Raw genomic sequence first — 17,503 nt, forward strand, 5'->3', positions numbered from 1 at the left:
TGCCTTTCACTCAGTGGAGCTCTGTCCCAACTTGGCTTCCAAAAGAGCAGCCAAACAACGGAGCAACCTGGCAAAACCACAGGCACAGCTCACCGCATTCCTCGCCGACCCGAGAACAATGCACCAAAAATAGCAAACTCAGCCTTTATTTCTATCAATGCCCTTCTCTTCACGGCCACCAATAGGAGTTGAAAATCTGCCAGGAGGATAACAATTTTTTTCCTCTGGGTTATTTTTAACCTGATTACTTTCCCAACTGAGTCGCTTCATGGTCCTGCAATGTTTCCCTGGACAACTGAAGCTGTGCACAAGAGGAAGAACAGCTGTGTGTTGCTCACAAATAGCAAAATAGCTATGATTATTCGGTTTTGTTTTCAAGAGCACAGAAGATATTTACATAGTCTTTTCAAAAGAACACTTTATAATCCCCAGACTTGTCAATAAGAATTATCAGCTGAGAAATTTAGGTATTTTATCAAGTTTTACCCACTGTGCATGCCTATCTGCTATCACTCACATGTACCTTCAAGGCAGGGCAGGGTTCTCAGTTTTAAAGCTGCTTTTGTTTAAAATAACTCATACTAAAACATTTCTAGAGATGTTCCTTATTGCACCACCTACATAATACACAGATCATCTGAAAACAACAATCAAATATATGGAAACACCGACTAAAAATAAGCTTCAAACACTTAATACCCCTCTGGCTTTACCCTTTTCATTCAAACAATACAAACTCATCTTCCACGCCAAGACAGAATGAGAAGAAAAGCAGGCTTTGATCACAAGCAATTCTAAAGATCATCTAGGCAAGGATCAATTTAGCAATTTATTTTGGCGTCAGGCATCTGTCTTGAAGTGTTAATTTCACCTATTTCCAGTCTTTCAATCTGACACCTTGCATGGAGATTAAATTCAGCTAATTCAGCTAAAGAATAAGGATGCTGTGCTTTGCGTACTCCTGTTTTTAGCAGCGTAGTGTAAACAGACCCCGCACTAGATCCCGGAGCACAGCTGGCTTCGCCCGGCCCCTACAGTAGTTTCACAACACAGAATTGCAACAGCAGAAGGTCTCAGCCTCACTGAAGTTACACAAGAGTGCGCTGGAAAGGGGACAATGCAGCAGACTGCTGTAAGCTTTTGTTTATTAGTGATGTATCAGCAAACACGGCTTGATTATCCAACTGTGCTAGAGTTGGCCACAGAGATTTGTTGCATCAATGCTCCAAATAGCTGAGGTGCAAAAGCAGTCTTAAAGCACTAAAAATGCGAAAATACTGCCTGAAGTTAGCCAAAGTTTCCATATTCCCATCCTTTGCATTGCACACACTTTATTTCCTCTGTTCCTTGGCTATCACTTTGCTCCATGTGGATTACTGCGTGGATCACTTCACCTCAATCTGAAAACTCACAAAGAAGGAATGACAGAAAAGGTGTGAGGTCCCTAAAACACGGGCCAGCCTGGAAGAGCACACGGCAATGACTGGCAGAGTAATGGATCATGGCAGGCTTACTGCCCCTCTGGAATTGAAAAGCAACAGCCAGCGGTGGTGGCAGGGCTCTCTAGTGATACCTGCAACTCGGCTAAGAGATGAAGCTTTCTGTCCTCACCGTTTAGAGGCAGGAGAAAAGATCCCACCAAGTGCAGATCTCAAGTTTTAATGTTTCTCAGACACAATCAACGTCTCATTCCTTACAAGGAAAGAGCCTTTGGGTTTCTTCACCATAAGAGCAGTTTAGCTCCTGACACGCTGCACCACTATGACGTAGTTTTTGCCTGGAGATGCCTCTACACCTCAGTGAGAGACAAAGCCTCTGGGTAAAACACATTCTGAGAGGCAACTTTTTGACACTCATTTCTCTGCTCACATGCGTAACTCAGTGGGTGTCCGCGCCTCTCCTCCCACAAAAGATCACTGGAAAAAGCTCCACATGAGAAAGGCAACACGGCTGGCTCTTGGGTCTCTGCTTTTGATCCATCCCCACCCTGGGCTTGCAGTTGTCATACAGCCAGGACCCAAACTATCTTCTTAAAAATGTCCTTGTTTATTTTTAAAGCAGAAACCTACCCCTACTCTGTCTACCCAGGATAATGTGCAAAGGAACAGCAAAGACACGGCTCACCATGCTAAAATCTCAAACACCTGCGAGCAAACCTGCCAAAGGCCAAGCCGAGTTACACAGATCTATAAATTATTTATCCTTCTCTTTCCTATCCTCTCCCAAGGATTTGGCACCTGACCTGCAACTTGTGGTCATAATGTTCCTTGTAAGTACTGCCTGAATGAATTTAAAAGAGCTTAAAGCAAACAGTATATCAAAAAAGAAACCAGAAACCCTACCATTTCACATTACTGTAAGAGACTGAGGCTTTAATGCCACCTTGAGACACATGCAACAAGCGAAGCAAAGGATGCCCTTTTTCCAGTGTTTGGAACATCCACAGCCACAGCCAGTTAACAGAAAAAACAATGTTTCATCTCTGAACTTCTTGAATTGTTTAAAACAGCAGTGACCTTTAAGTCAACAGCAGATATATAAGTTCCCCACTGAACTTAGAGGGGAATACAACAAGTTTTGGGTTTTCAGGGAAAGAGCGAACATGAGAACAAGGCATGCAAACTAGACAGGAAGAGAGAGATTTTTTCCCCCCATTCCTATCTTTCTCAGCTTTTGTCCTCCAGCTGCAGTTCTAAGAGCGACTCCACGAAGTTAGAGTTTATCTGATGAAGAATGTACCAGACAGAAGAATACAGCAATATTAACCAAATTACTGAAGAATATCATAATTCAAGAAGGTGTCTTGAATAGCAAAGTCAGAAAGCTTGGCATGCAAAATAAAATTACACCCTCTATCCCCTAAAATATAAATCCACTAAGCATGTTAAAAAAGACGGAACACAAGGAGGTAGCACACAGACACGACACCAAGGTGAGTGACTCAATGCAAACTGATCCACTGAAAAAAAGTCTTCCATTTCTATTCCTCTGGCTTTATGCATAACTTATAATAATATGGTTTGATTTAAACACATGGATTTTGCTTCCCTGGTTTTCATCATTAGTATCTCAGTGTGGATGCAAAGTGGATTTTGTAGCAGAGTTCAGGAGCTTTGCAGTATACTTTGCAAAGCTGTGATTGACAAACGAGGCAGCATTCTTTAGGATTCCTCGCTCTCTACAGTCTTTGACACCTACGATTTTACCTTTGCAATTCAACTGCACACATTCAGTGTTTTACAAACACACGGGGCTGCTTGAAATCGCCTGGAGAAGGCCCAGCACAATGCTGCCACTGGGGCAGTCCTGCCAGGGGGTTCAGTCCAAGAGCAAAAGTAATGCCGTGCCGACAGATGGGTGGGAAAGGAGCTGTGGTTTGGCATTTCTTGAACACATACACACACTGCCTGTATTTTACTGCAGCTTCGGGAAATGAAACATATAGGAAAGACCGGTCCCTAGCAATGTTTTCCTCCTTCCACACCACATGATTAGCCTGCATAATCATGTTTGATATTTACCCAACCTCCCCTGTGCAAAACACATTCTCAAAAGCAACTTTGCACTCAAGATGAAACAAAAAAATAAAAAGCCAGTGGGATGCTGTATGTGAAAATAAAGATTTCAGATTACTAAAGAGAGTAATTAATAAAATATAGCAACTGCAAGACTAACTCTTCTGTTTATTTTGAAACACACTGAAGCCACAGATATTCCGGCTGTTCAAGAGCCAGAAACGACAATATTTATTAGGAGATAACGCTGCCTAAAATTTCACACACATATTTCGAGAGAGCATTGAAGAGCAGATCTCAGGAAGCTGAGTGAATCCATCACAAGCAGAACCAGGAATCAGACAAAACACAGAAGTTACACCAATGCAATCTGTGTTCATAATCCTAAACAGATTCATAGCTATTGCCAAAATAATTTTGCTTTTAATCTCAATTTGAACTTTCTGCTCAGAGGACAAACACTAATTTTTAGATCTTGTAATAAGCAAATTCTCCAACCCCAGAAATATGCAACAAGTCCTGGGAAACCATGGTTTATAAAAGAAACGCTGACAGTGCCTCAGCGAGCCCAACACAGGAATGTCACTGGAATGAACTAACTGAACGGCCAGTTCATCCCCGCTCCGCCAGCATCAGGCACATCTCTGCCATGGCTGCACTGAGGAGCTGGAACATGCAGAGCACAACACAGGCTGCCATAAAGGGGATAAATGAACTCTGAAGAGAATGCTCTAGGTACTCCCGGAGTTTCTCTCCCACTGGGATTCAAACAGAAACAATTAAGCATGCCAGACAAACACAGCACTTTAAAACAAGCTGTGAAAGAACTGAAAAAGCAGTTACCCACAGCGCATGCTGCTAAAAGCTGTCTGTGTCCGGATTTGGAAAACGAAAGGAAATCCCTACACCTATCTCCATTCGTTAATTTGTTTACTGTGTACACAAAACTAAGTTTGCTCAAGTCCTTGACCTTTTAATGTTAAGTAGCGCAGTTAGGCATTTTCTAAGAAAGTAGCCAGAATCTCAGAGATCCCATCAAACTGTGCTTTAACAAGTTTCTAAGTGGAATAAAATAGGAAACATAGGCTAAGCCATACCTATGTAACAGCACAGGTAACCTGTACTTGATCTCCAACTTGTATTTAAGAAGTAAACACGATCTTTATCCTCTCTCCAAACCTCTATGATTTTTTTCCCTTCCTCCAAACCCCTCCCAAGTATTTTTTTCTCCTTTTCCCCAAAATACCTTGAACAGGCAAAATTACAGATGAGAATGAAAAAGCCTCCTTCTAATAATTCAACTTTCAGTAATTTGTGCTGGTGCGTGGTTTTAAACCAACTCAGCAGAGTCCGTTTGTTTACACTTAATCCTCCTCCCTAACCGACACCATCAGCCCTCAAAAACAATCCTTCGGGGATGTTTTAAGCAGAACGAGCGCGTCCCCGCCAGCAGAAGGAACGAACCCTCGGGAAGCACCGACGCGAACCGAACAGAGGTGCCCGGGCACGGTAAGTGCCACCTCTTGGGATCCACCTGGAAGCAACAGGCACCACCGGTACCGCCCGCGGTGAGGGAGGCGGCGCGGCCGCTGAAACGGAGCCGAACCCACCGGGAACCGCGAGGGGACTCGGGGCCGGGACAGCCAGGCCACTCGGGGCCGGGACAGCCAGGCCACTCGGGGCCGGGGGCGCGAGCTCCCGCCCTCCCCGCCCCGGAGCCACCGAACGCAGAGCGGGCGCTCCCTCCCCGCTCCGCGGCCCCGGCCCCGCTCGCTGCCAGGTGGAGGGGATGGGAGGCACCGCACCAGGGGGGGAGGGAAGGCGGGGGACGCGGCCCGGATGGCGGCGGAGCGAAGGGGCCGGGCCTGGCTCACCTACCGCGGCCGCCGCCGCCGGTGCCGGGCCTGGGCCTGGGCCGCCGCGCGCGCCACGTGACCACGGCGCGGGGGCGCAGCTTCCGGGCGCGGGGGGGCGGTGACTTCCGGGCGCGGGGCGGGCGCTTCCGGCGGGCGCACAATGCGGTTCCGAGTCGCGGCGCTGGGCAGCGGCGGCGGCTGCAGGGCCCGGCGGGCCGGCCCTGAGCGCGGCCCCGAGCGCTCCGCCCCTCCCGCCGCCGCGGGCCGCGTTCGCCGCGCGGGGAGGGCCGGGCGGGGCCGCGGCGCGGCGCGGGGCCGCCCCGGGGGCGCGGCGTGCGGCAGGGCCCGGGCCGCGGCTCGCGGCGCCTCGCCCCCCCCGGCCGGGGCCGTAGGCGGGGGCCGCGGCGGTCAGCGGGGGGACGCGGCCCGGCGCTACAGGTACCTGCCTTCCTCCCTTCCGCGGGGCCGAGCTGCCCCGGGACCGGCCCCACCTGGGGCTCGGGAGCCGAGGAGGCGGCTGCTCCTGGAGGGAACGCGAGGTCGGGCTGGTTCTGCCGCGCTCCCGAGGACGAGGGGTTGCGGCCGTTTCGTGGGGCTTTCCCCTTGGAGATCAGTGGCGGTGGAAACCGTGCGCGTGTCGAGGCGAGCGCCTCCTGTTTCGGTGCGGCTCTTTGGTCTGCGCCGGGAGCGCGGAGGGGATGCAGTTGGCAAAGTTGTGTCCGGTTAACAGCACGATGCGGTGTTCCTGTGGCGCAGATGCCTCAACTGCATTTGTGCTCTGTTATCCCAGTGTGGAGAAAAACAGGATCGTGAGCAGGCTTCCATCACTGCTTCTGAGAGCGAACGCAAAAAGTAGCGGTTTGATAATGCCTGAAATGCACTGAAGATACTTCATGTGGATCTGCTGCTGCCGTTTGTACTTGCTAAAGGCTGTTGCCTCATAAAATTAAACTTTTTGCCCTGAAATTGGGTGGGTCAGGCAGCACTGAAGATGGGATGGCTGAGAGGCTCGCAGCTGTACAGAGGGATGCAGAAGTTTAAGAGGGATGTTTGTCCCTGGCACGTGCCAGGTTCTCTCTCACCTTAATTCATTCTGAAAGCTATTTACACATTAAAGGAAATCAAGAACCAAAAGCTAGAGGAACATCATTATTTTTTGGTTAAAACGATCTCAGAGGAGTTTTAATGTGGAAGCAAAGTTTAACAGGAGCTACTGCTGCTCAAAATAATGACGGAGTTTCCCTTTAAATGGCAGACAAGTGTGGAAAATATCTTAACTCTTTAGGATGCTGCTCAGGAGAATTTCTGTCCTATCACCTCTACTTTATAGTCAGGCTGCACTAAGTTAAAAAGAAATGTAAAGATGCTGTAATGTGAGGTATATAACTCATAATATCTGACTAAACACACATGTTATTGCTTTAGACACTTGTGGCTTGCATTCTGGAAAACTAAAAAGTTCTCACTTGTTTTTTTCCCACTTCTTTTCCATAGGTGTGCCAAAATGTCAGAAAGGTCAGATATTCTTCACTTCAAGTTTGACAATTATGGAGATTCAATGTTACAGAAGATGAACAAACTGAGGGAAGAAAACAAGTTCTGTGATGTCGTGGTCCATATAGATGATGTTGAAGTGCACGGGCATAAGATTGTGTTTGCTGCTGGCTCTCCCTTTTTACGAGATCAGTTCTTGCTCAATGACTCCAGAGATGTAAAAATCTCTATACTGCAGAGTTCGGACGTGGGGAGGCAGCTGCTTCTGTCCTGTTACAGTGGTGTTCTGGAGTTCCCCGAGATGGAGCTGGTGAACTACCTGACTGCCGCGAGCTTTCTGCAGATGAGCCACATTGTCGAACGGTGTACGCAGGCCCTCTGGAAGTTCATAAAACCGAAGCAGCCTTTGGAGAGTAAAGAGTGTGAACAGCAAAGTGACTCCTCAGAGCTGAAGGAACATCAAGGAGATGATGACTCTCTGCAGCAGGATTCACCGTGTATTCAGCCTTCAGAAGACAGCATGGACATGGAGGACAGCGATATTCAGATCATCAAGGTGGAGTCCATTGGAGAGGTAACAGAAGTTAGGAATAAGAAGGATCAGAACCAGTTTATTTCTTCTGAACAAACTGCACTGCATTCCTCAGAACCTCAACACTTTCTTATCAACTCCACTGTTGAAAACAGAGCAAGTGAAATAGAGCAAAACCACCTCCACAACTATTCCCTGTCATACGCTGGCAGCGATAACATCATCCTGGCCTCCAAAGATATGTTTGGGCCTAACAACCGAGGAATAGACAAAGGCCTCCAGTGGCACCATCAGTGCCCAAAGTGCACAAGAGTATTTCGGCATCTGGAAAACTATGCTAATCACTTAAAAATGCATAAACTGTTTATGTGTCTGCTCTGTGGCAAGACATTCACTCAGAAGGGCAACCTCCACCGGCACATGAGAGTGCACGCAGGCATCAAACCGTTCCAATGTAAGATCTGTGGGAAAACGTTTTCTCAGAAATGTTCCTTACAGGACCATCTCAACCTGCACAGTGGGGACAAGCCCCACAAGTGTAACTACTGTGACATGGTTTTTGCCCATAAACCCGTTCTGAGGAAACATCTTAAACAGCTACATGGTAAAAATAGCTTTGACAATGCCAATGAAAGAAGCGTTCAAGACATAACAGTGGACTTTGATTCATTCACGTGTAGTGCTGCTACAGACAGTAAGGTCTGTCAGCAAGTTGATGCAAGCCAGATACTGGATGCAGGGAAGCTGCCTCAGGCTGTGCTCAGTTGCTCATCAGAAATGATGGTACCTGCGTCAATGAAGCAATTAGAAACGGCCCTTTGTAGGGATCGTGACTGAGAGGAGCAGACGGTTGGTTTGGGCTCTTACCTAAAGTAGTGGTATGCCCTGAAAGGTCACGAATGGATGGATGGCGGGTTGGATTGCAAAACGTGGCAGGTCTTCAGCCATCGTTCTTAGTCTTACTTGATATTTTCTGTGAATAGCAATCTTCCTTCAGGTTTCTGTCTGTGTCTCTACTGTGGATCATGGGGTTAATTGTTTCATTTCTCTCTGATTAGGAGACTCAAGACTAACAACTTTTGAAAGACTGTTGCTGTGGGCTGCAAGTAAACCATCTGCTGCACAGTTAGAGGCTTCTCTGTGTCTGGGCAGGTGGAGGAAAGAGCAAAGAGGACAAGTCTGTGAGATAACCCGATTATTTTTTTTTTAAAGCACTGGATAACTGAAAGCACTCCGTGTAGTTAAATTTAAACTTACCTCTTAACATTATCTTCTGTGATGTTACCCCTCGACCCCTACAGTTGAAATGAAGTATTTTTTGTGTCACTTTTTTGCCCTTTCTAAACTATTTCAAGAAACTTGTGCTGCCAGTCAACGCTATCCTAAAAGCTCTCAGGGTTTTTAACCTCAACATGCATTCTGAAAAGATAAAACCCTAACTGATTTTGCAGGGCTAGCTGATCATTGCATAGAACTGCTCACAATGAGAACAAATTGCAGCTCTGGAATGTGAGAGGCTGGTGCCTGGACTGCAAGTATGACCTATGTATTATGCTGTCGTACCTAGGATTTTCAAAGGGCCTTTGACCGTGCATGTACCGAGACAAACTAAATGCTTCAAAACTAAAAGTTATCATCTATCTTCTGCAAATTTTGCATCACATTAGCCACAACAGTTGTTGGCTTTAGAGCAAAGCTGGAGTGGAGAAACACTGCTTTTTGACACTGTGAAAAGAATCTGTTTTAAGAGCTGCAATGTATAACAACTCCATGCTTTTCATTTTTTTGATTCTTTTTTACCCCTCTTAGTTCTTGTATATCTCTCCTTGATATCTGATAAGGGCCACATTTCAGTTAACTTGAAAAAAGAAACAAAAATACCTGCCATAAGAACATTCACAACATTATGGTTTTTTATTTCCTAGACATTGAAAGAATACTTTTTTTTTTTTAAATGACCTGCGTAGTTCATGACCATTGGTGTTTTACAGAGCCCAGGATGAGGTGTAGGTAGCACAATTTCCATAGGTTAATGTATCAGCTATTGACTGTACTCAGCAATACCTCTTATATACCGCCTTAAACATCAAATGTAGCGGGAATGGCATGTTAGTTGGGATTCTGGAATTATACTGTACTGCTCCTCAAAAGTGCCGTGGAATTATCCGCATCCCAATCAGGCTGAAAGAAACTGGTTTATCTGAGGAAAACCATTCCCAGCAGAACAGCACTTGTATGACATTGAAGTGTAGCATAGACTAATAATCGAGTGGCTGATCCTCGACAGAGAACTGCGGTTTGTGTTTGGAACACGTATTTCAATGCAGCTCTTTTCCACAAGGTTTGCCGTGAGGCTGAGATTATGCTTCCTACCTAAAAGTAGTACTGTTTGTGTGTTTGAGTGAGGGGCTGGGGGTGAAAGGCTGCTATTGTATGGTTAATGATGCTAAACAGGTATGACCAAAGGTGTGTTAGAGCAAAAAACATTTTGTATGTAATAATCAACAGTTGGACTTGATCTTCAGATCCGTGTGTGTAGGAGCCAGGATTTCCTTATGCAGACATTACACTGATGGATGATAAGAAGTGTTAATGTTACAGAACGTTCTCAGAAATCCGCATATTTTCAAGTAGAAAAACAAGGTGATTCTGTGAATCAGTTTTTGCAATTGAGTTGTTAAACTACTGTACTTGACTGTTATGTGAACTGTTACATGGACAGCGATGAAGTAAGCAATGAAACAGAGTCAGGGCATTACATCTTTCAAGTTGTAGCAAATATATCTAGGTCTAAAATCTTAACTGTTTGGAACTTTTAAAAATTATTGTTCAGGTTCCAGGGGCAGAAAAGAGGTTTGCACAGGAAGAAAAACTGTTTTTCCTCTTAAAGCTGCCTGCTTTCAGATTTGTTTTGATCTAAAACCGACCACGACACTTGCATTCATTCTGTCTTCAGGCAGAATCTTCAGTATTGTTTAAACGGTTTGATAATGTATTATTCACTATACAGAAATAAATTGTAGTGCTGATGTCAAAATGAAGATAGACATGGAGAATAAGAGGTTGCAGAGCCAGGTCAACGTGCATTCAGGGATTAGTGAAGAATCTAACCAGATGAATATGGACGTGGTAAAGAAAATGGTCTGCCAGAAAAAGGAATAAAACTGTACAAATGCTAGAGAAGGTGGTGAACGATATTGAAACCTTTGTCTGCCTGGGAAGGTTGGTGGTGTGGAATCGTGAAGCTATAATGTTACTGCAAGGAGAGTACAGCTTGTTGAAGCAGCTGTGGGTGACCTAAAGCCAATATGAAGAGAGAAGTGGTTTCCTAAGAAACAAAAATATGATTTGGTCAAGATTTATAGGTTTTCATCTCACCCTGCGCTGTCGGAGAAGGCTGCAACTGCCAGCCGTTCGGTTAAACGGCTGCTTGTGATTTGGTGAGACCGTGGCAGAAATAAATAGGGAAGAGCAGAAATGCAGAAGACTGCTTCTTCAGTGAAAATGGACACATCTGTTGGATGAAAAGTGACTTCTTATGAATGTCTGTGCTTTTGGTCCTGGAAAAAGGATGCAGACCAAAAGATTTATGCAGGAGACAGCTGCGTGACTCCAGAAACACTGGAGATGTAAGAGGGCAATGCGCTGATGGCACGGTGCAAAATGCACTGGTGGCAGAGTTCATTAAGATTTGCCCCGTATGGAACAGACAAGTGAAGAATATAGGAAAGGTGTCAGAAGAGAAAAATCTGGCTAATGCTGCTTCTCTGAATTACAGATTTAAATGGAGCAGGAATTATTATAAACAGAATATACAGAGGCAGCTCGATTACAGAATAAGATGAACTTAAATTGTCCATGTATGTAAAGTGTTGTCTTCATTGCCGTGTTCCGATTAGTGAACGACTAGATCCATTGGGTGTTGCTACTGATGCTGCGTGTTCAGATGAGGACTGTGGCAGTTATCATGATCTGTGTGTTCATGTGTAGAATTCGATTTGCTGGTAAGTGAATAGTCTCACAACTTGATGTGCTGTACAACTTCCTGCGTATCCGAAAAACAACCGAAGTCTATTACAAAAGTATTTTAATAACTCCTTTAATACATTAGGATTTTTTTTTTTATGTTGGCATATAATTAATTTATTTTCTATAGAAGAAACTCTTAGAACGCTTTAGGTTTGCCAGAGGTTTAGGCTCACCACGTGAGCAGTGGTAGTTGCGTAGCCTGTGTTCCCGCAGCACATGGAGCAGCTGCACAGCCTTCTCTATAGATCAGGGATGAGTCTTTATTTTTCTTTTAGAAGACAGGTTTTGCAAGTTTGTAACTGATAAAATGGAAGCGTCAGTCTCGTTTTCCCCTAATTTTTTTGGCAAAACTTAGATAACTGCCGCTGAACTTCTGGAACCGGTTAATGGTGTGGGGCCGATTCGGATCATTTTAAAACGGCGTGGGGTTCTGCAGTCATTGGGAGGAGAGAAGGTGAGGAGGGAGAATCGAAGCGCGATGCAAACCGAGACTGTCGAGCAGCTGAAGTCGCGTTACACCCTCGGTTTTTCAAGGCCAAGGGGGAGGCGGTGAGGGTCGAAGGCAGAGCGGACGCCTCTCCCACCGACGGAGCAAGAGCTACCTCTTCAGCGACCGGGCGCCAGCCCCGTCCTACGTGTTCGTACCAAAGCAGGCGGGCGGCCGGGGCCGGGGGGGAGCCCCGGGGCTGCCGCCCTCCCGGGGGCCTTACGGGGGCGGCGGGCGGCGGTGCCAACTCTTCCAATAAACGTGCTGCTAACTCTGCCTGCCTCTCATTTCCCGACGCGAACGGGGGGGCGGCGCCGGGGCCGGAAGGGGCGGCCGGGGCGGGAGGCGCTTCCGTGGCGCTGCGGCACCGGGAGCGGCACCGGCCGGTGAGTGCGGCCTCAGGGCCCGGCAGCCGTGCCGGGTCGGAGTCGGTGTCCGTGCTGGGACTGGTATTGAAGCCAGGGCCCCTGCTGCGACCGGTATCTGTGCTGGGACTGGTATCGGAGCCGGTGTCCGTGTTGGTACCGGTATCTGTGCTGGGGTCGGTACTGGAGTTGGTGTCAGTGTTGGTAACAGTATCCGTGCTGGGACCGGTGTCCGTTCCGGTGTCCGTGTTGGTTCCGGTGTCGGTGTCTGAGCAGGTGCCAGGATCGGTGCTGGTGCCGGTGTCCGTGCTGGTGTCCGGTGGCGGGAGCGGCACCATGGCCGCCGACTCGGAGGTGCTGCACTTCCAGTTCGAGCAGCAGGGCGATGCCGTGCTGCAGAAGATGAACCTCCTGCGGCAGCAAAACCTCTTCTGCGATGTCTCCATCTACATCAATGACACGGAGTTCCAGGGTCACAAGGTGATCTTTGCCGCCTGCTCTACCTTCATGCGGGACCAGTTCCTGCTCAACCAGTCCCGGCAGGTGCGGATCACCATCCTACAGAGCGCCGAGGTGGGCAGGAAACTCCTGCTGTCCTGCTACACCGGGGCCCTGGAAGTCAAAAAGAAGGAGCTGCTCAAGTACCTCACAGCTGCCAGTTATCTCCAGATGGTGCACATCGTGGAGAAGTGTACTGAGGCTCTGTCAAAATACCTGGAAATTGATGCTTCCATGGAGAACTGTAATGAGGCTGTGGAGAGGTGTCATTCCTCTGACGCTGAGCTGAGAAACAGTGATGAGGGTTTAGATAAAGATTGTGAAATAATTGAGATCTCTGAAGACAGCCCTGTGAACGCAGAGTACCCCGTGAAACAGGAGAAGGGGGACATCTCACCACCTGCAGGGCCGAGCTTGATCTCGGAAAGAAAGGACACCAAAACCCCAGAAATATCGACAGTAGAAATTGGGTACAAAGATGATGAAATCTGTATCTTCAGAATGGATTCCATGAGTGTAGCAAATGTAGAGAATGATCATTTTCCTCAGACATGCACTTCCTCTAAAACAAATATGTATTTCCCAGAAACCCAGCACTCCTTGATAAATTCTACCGTTGAAAGCAGAAATACCGAAATGTCGGGAACTCACTTCCAGGCTTTTGTCGGCGACAATTCAGAAGGAACTTCAAGTCTGGTGAATGGGTTCCAGAGCCTGGACGATTCTGGCAATTCATGTCGGCACCAGTGTCCAAAGTGTCCCAGGGGATTTCTGCATCTTGAGAACTATCTCCGACATCTAAAAATGCACAAACTCTTCTTGTGTTTGCAGTGCGGCAAAACATTTACGCAAAAAAAGAACCTCAACAGACACATCCGGGGGCACATGGGCATCCGCCCCTTCCAGTGCATGGTGTGCCTGAAGACCTTCACAGCCAAGAGCACTCTTCAGGATCACCTGAACATACACAGCGGGGACCGGCCCTACAAGTGTCACTGCTGCGACATGGACTTCAAACACAAGTCTGCTCTTAAAAAGCATTTAACTTCTGTCCATGGAAGGAGCAGCAGCGAAAAGCCAAACCTGAGCGCTATTACAAAAGTTAAAATAGACTATGATTAACTGACGGCTGGTTGTGGAGTCAGGCTCCATGAAGAGCTCCTGCCTAGTGAAATTCTAGGTACAGATCTTCAGAGAGAAGCAGAATTATGTGACTGGTGGTCGAAGACAGGCCTTGGAGTAGAAAACGTGCCTGCTGCATTAAGGTTGCTATTGCTGTAAGTGCAAAAACGTGTTCACTAGTTGAATGTAAAGTGCAAAATGTGGGAAACTATTTCATGCTTCTCTTCTAATATCCTGGACACGTTCTGACTTCCCAATCCCCAATTATGTTTTGTAGTTCCCTCTTTTAAGGACAGGCACCTCCGATTTTCAAACTATTACTGATACTGCAATAAGCCGAAGCCTGAGCCATGATCTGTAACGGCTCGGGAGAGGGATGCTTGTATTTACTCAGCAAGTCAGTCATTTCTACCCAGTTCATGTACCCTTTATGGTGAAATCATCTCCTTACTTGCCCAAGCTTTGCTAGATCTTTCAACAGAAAGAAGGTAGTTTTTTATACTCCAGTCTGTGATAATTAAGGACACGCAACAAACAAAAAATAATCAAGGAAGATTTCAAATTGCCTCTTGCAAATAGAGAATTGGTAAAAGAGGACGAAACAGTATTCCCTTGAAGTTTATTTTTAATTGGATAGTCTCATCAGGAGGACTTGCATTTGGTTTTATGAATGTGTTTTGAATTTTTCTAAATGTCTTTCTTCTGATTTTTTTTCTCTCATCCCTGTGTTTTCCATCCATATTTGACTAATTCCTATTAAGTTAGTCCCATTTGAGTTGTAACATTTACCTTCATTTTTTACAGCTCTTAGATGCGTACACTGATGTGAAGAATTAAGCTGTGTGCTGTTAGGTAATAGCAGTTTCTCTGTTCATTTTGAGAAACAATCCTTTATATCTTGTTAGGAATGGCTTAGACATAGAGGTCCTCTCATACTCTGATTCTATGATGCAGTAAAACAGTAACTATCTGTGTTTGCATAGCTGTATTTGTACTTTGGCAAAGGTCATTTCAGTTTCACCACAAGCATCGACACCTTGTAATGCAGTCTTTATCTTGTACCTGTCTTTGACTGGTGTATGTTCCGTCCAGTTAATGTGATACAAATAAAGGGTCTGTTCAGTTGTTACTGTGAGATAACAGTACTTACATTAGATTCTCTCCAATTAGCAAAAAGCAGTAGTTCTTAATCTTGTCTGAATCACGAAGTTACACCTTCTTTCAGCTGTCAGAGATGGTGTTTTGAAGTTCTTGCTCCAAGTCCTGAAGTCTGACCTGCGTGCTCCATAGCTTGTCTGTTTTTTAAATAGAAGGCAATAGTTTTTGATGTCCATTAAGAGGTTTAATTTACTTTCCTTCCCTGTGTCTGTGAGTGCACCAGCTAGGGTGAGGTGTGCGCAATACCTACCATGCAGTTTCCTGTCCTTATCTGCAATCGGCGTGGGCCGCTTTGCCAGTGTTATCACCATCTTCATCTACGGGAGGCCATAACTGAAGAGTTTTTACAACCTTGTTTCATGAGGGATTTTTCTTTAGCTCTTCCTCTGGTGTTATTTATGCTTAAAATACATACTTGTTGGATTGCAGCAGTATTTGCAGGTCCAAGTTCATCCCAGGCCTCATGGTGGGCAGTGTATGTCTGCCTCAAAACCCTGCGGTCTCCATGCAAGCACTGTGTTCAGAAGCTCAGCATGCCACTAGTTTCTTCCAGTAACTCACAAAAATGACAGTTGACTTGTGAAGGACTCTATTACAGTGTTGGATCGCTGGAGAGGTGTGCATGTTGAGCCTGTGTACCAGGGTGTCCCTGTGAAAGACAGAAATGGCACCCCAGAGTAAGCAGCAGTGTTAACTGTGAGCTAAAATCACCTGCTTCATCCAGTACTTTAACCATATGGCTCAAGCTTTCACAGTCTCTGATGTTACTTCAAAAGTGGGTGATTTCCATTATTTGTGTGATTTGTAACTATAGTAATAGTTATGACAACTACCACATCCATAACTGTTATGACAGTTAAAGGTTAAAAGGTTTGGGAGTTGTGCATGGTGCAACTGCCTGCATTTTGCAAAAAAGAAACCAAACACCTGCATTGTATAACACTGTCTTCAGTTTGCATTCATTAATCAGCCACTGTTTACAGCCTGTTTGACCTTGTTATTGGAATCATTTGCTTGTTTTTCACATAATACCATTAGTTGTTTGTTCCCAATTGCATAAAAATTAAGCATCTAATTTTCAAAAGCCTGCTAGTACCTGCACTTGCCCTTATTGTATTTACAGATGTTAACTTTGGTATACGTACAGGTTTGTATGTATTTTTTCAGGTGTGTCTACAGACCTAGTTAATTAATTCCTCATCCTTAGAATAGGTCATAAATCAAGGAAAAAGTTTATTTCCCTCCCCCCAGCCTTTCTGGCACTGGGATGTTATTCCTGTAGTTCAGTAAATAAATGTGTTGTGCATTTATGGGACAGACTTGGTTCAACTATGTTTAAATTTGTTCAGTTAATATATGTTTTTTGCAGGTTTGTGTTTATCATCAATAACACTTTAAAAGATCACTCCTTCTGTTTTGTTCAGCTGACTTTCACAGGTGTAGGCACAGGTATTTCCCTGCATCTCAGAGGGGGAGTGGAGGCTGATCCTTTCAAATGCATCTTCTGTGGGAGCAGGATTGCGAGTTATTTTGGTTTACTGTTGTACTGCATGTAAACAAGAGAGCCAGTTGTGTTGTGTGATGGGCCAACAGCATGTTCTGTTCAGTGGCTGGAGTGTCTTGTTAAGCTTCGTGAACAAAAACTGATGTTGTGCACATGTTCAAATTAGAGGTGTTTCCTCTCCCCTGTCCATACATGTAAACACTCATCCTGTCATAACACAATAAATGGAATGCAAACAAGACACTGTTTCAGCTTTCTCCTAATCACAGTTAAATAATTCTGCACATACCTTAGTATTTACTATTTTGGCTTGCTGTGATGAGTAAACAAGATGTTGTAACCAAAATACAGTGTTCAAGTAGCCGTCATTTAGTAACGTGTTTTCTGTGTCCTTCAGAGGGTCTGCCAGCTGCCTCTACTCGTCAGACGAACGCTTTCTCCTCACAGATCACAACTCTACACCGCCTCAGCCTTAAGAAAGCCATTTTGATCAGCTTAGTGAGTGACCAGAGAAACAAGGTGCTATTCCCGAGCTTTTCCCTGGGGAAAAGCAGCAACCCAGGCACTCCAATAGCACCTGTGAGCCACACTGGCCCTGAGGCGGGTGGCACTGGGACAAGCAATCTGTGCCAGAGACAGGCTCTGATCCCCTCATAGAACCATGGAATGGTTTGGTTTGGAAGTGACCCCCAAGCCTATCCAGTCCCACCCCCTGCCACAGTCAGGGACACTCCCACTGGATCAGGGGCTCCAAGCCCCATCCATCCCGGCCTTGAACCCCTCCAGGGATGGGGCAGCCACCACTGCTCTGGGCAACCTGGGCCAGGGCCTCCCCACCCTCACAGCAAAACATTTCTGTCTAGGATCTCACCTCAGTCTCCCCTCTTTCAGCTGAAAACCATTCCCCCTCGTCCTGTCCCTACACTCCCTGATCGAGAGTTCG

At 46.1% G+C, this 17,503-nt stretch overlaps 3 protein-coding genes across 6 annotated transcripts in view; 2 read left to right on the forward strand and 1 right to left on the reverse strand.

Moving 5' to 3' along the window:
* Positions 1 to 5,490, reverse strand: part of RABGAP1 (RAB GTPase activating protein 1) — a 67,205-nt gene extending 61,715 nt beyond the window's left edge. For 2 of the 4 annotated variants that reach the window (XM_054083872.1, XM_054083870.1), the window contains exon 1: positions 5,394 to 5,490. The gene's annotated coding sequence lies outside the window, so the exon portion shown is untranslated. Of the gene's footprint in view, positions 1 to 5,389 lie in introns of all 4 variants that reach the window. The other 2 variants (XM_054083873.1, XM_054083871.1) reach the window with 2 other exon arrangements.
* Positions 5,491 to 5,899: 409 nt separating this feature from the next.
* On the forward strand, positions 5,900 to 12,209 carry ZBTB26 (zinc finger and BTB domain containing 26). Its single transcript, XM_054084305.1, is given in 2 exon segments — positions 5,900 to 8,162; positions 8,165 to 12,209. Coding segments are annotated over 2 exon segments (1,344 nt in total). The 5' UTR covers positions 5,900 to 6,875; the 3' UTR covers positions 8,222 to 12,209.
* A 115-nt stretch (positions 12,210 to 12,324) lies between these two features.
* ZBTB6 (zinc finger and BTB domain containing 6) lies at positions 12,325 to 15,763 on the forward strand. Its single transcript, XM_009569651.2, has one exon. It carries the CDS (start codon positions 12,615 to 12,617, stop codon positions 13,896 to 13,898), a length of 1,284 nt encoding a protein of 427 aa, XP_009567946.2. The 5' UTR covers positions 12,325 to 12,614; the 3' UTR covers positions 13,899 to 15,763.
* The last annotated feature ends 1,740 nt before the right edge of the window (positions 15,764 to 17,503 follow it).

This window comes from Cuculus canorus, chromosome 19, assembly GCF_017976375.1.
Source record: "Cuculus canorus isolate bCucCan1 chromosome 19, bCucCan1.pri, whole genome shotgun sequence".
Taxonomy (NCBI): Eukaryota; Metazoa; Chordata; class Aves; order Cuculiformes; family Cuculidae; genus Cuculus; species Cuculus canorus.

What these genes read in the sequence shown, in the direction of transcription:
- ZBTB6 (XM_009569651.2), top strand. Translation starts at nt 12,615, where the DNA reads ATGGCCGCCGACTCGGAGGTGCTGCACTTCCAGTTCGAGCAGCAGGGC.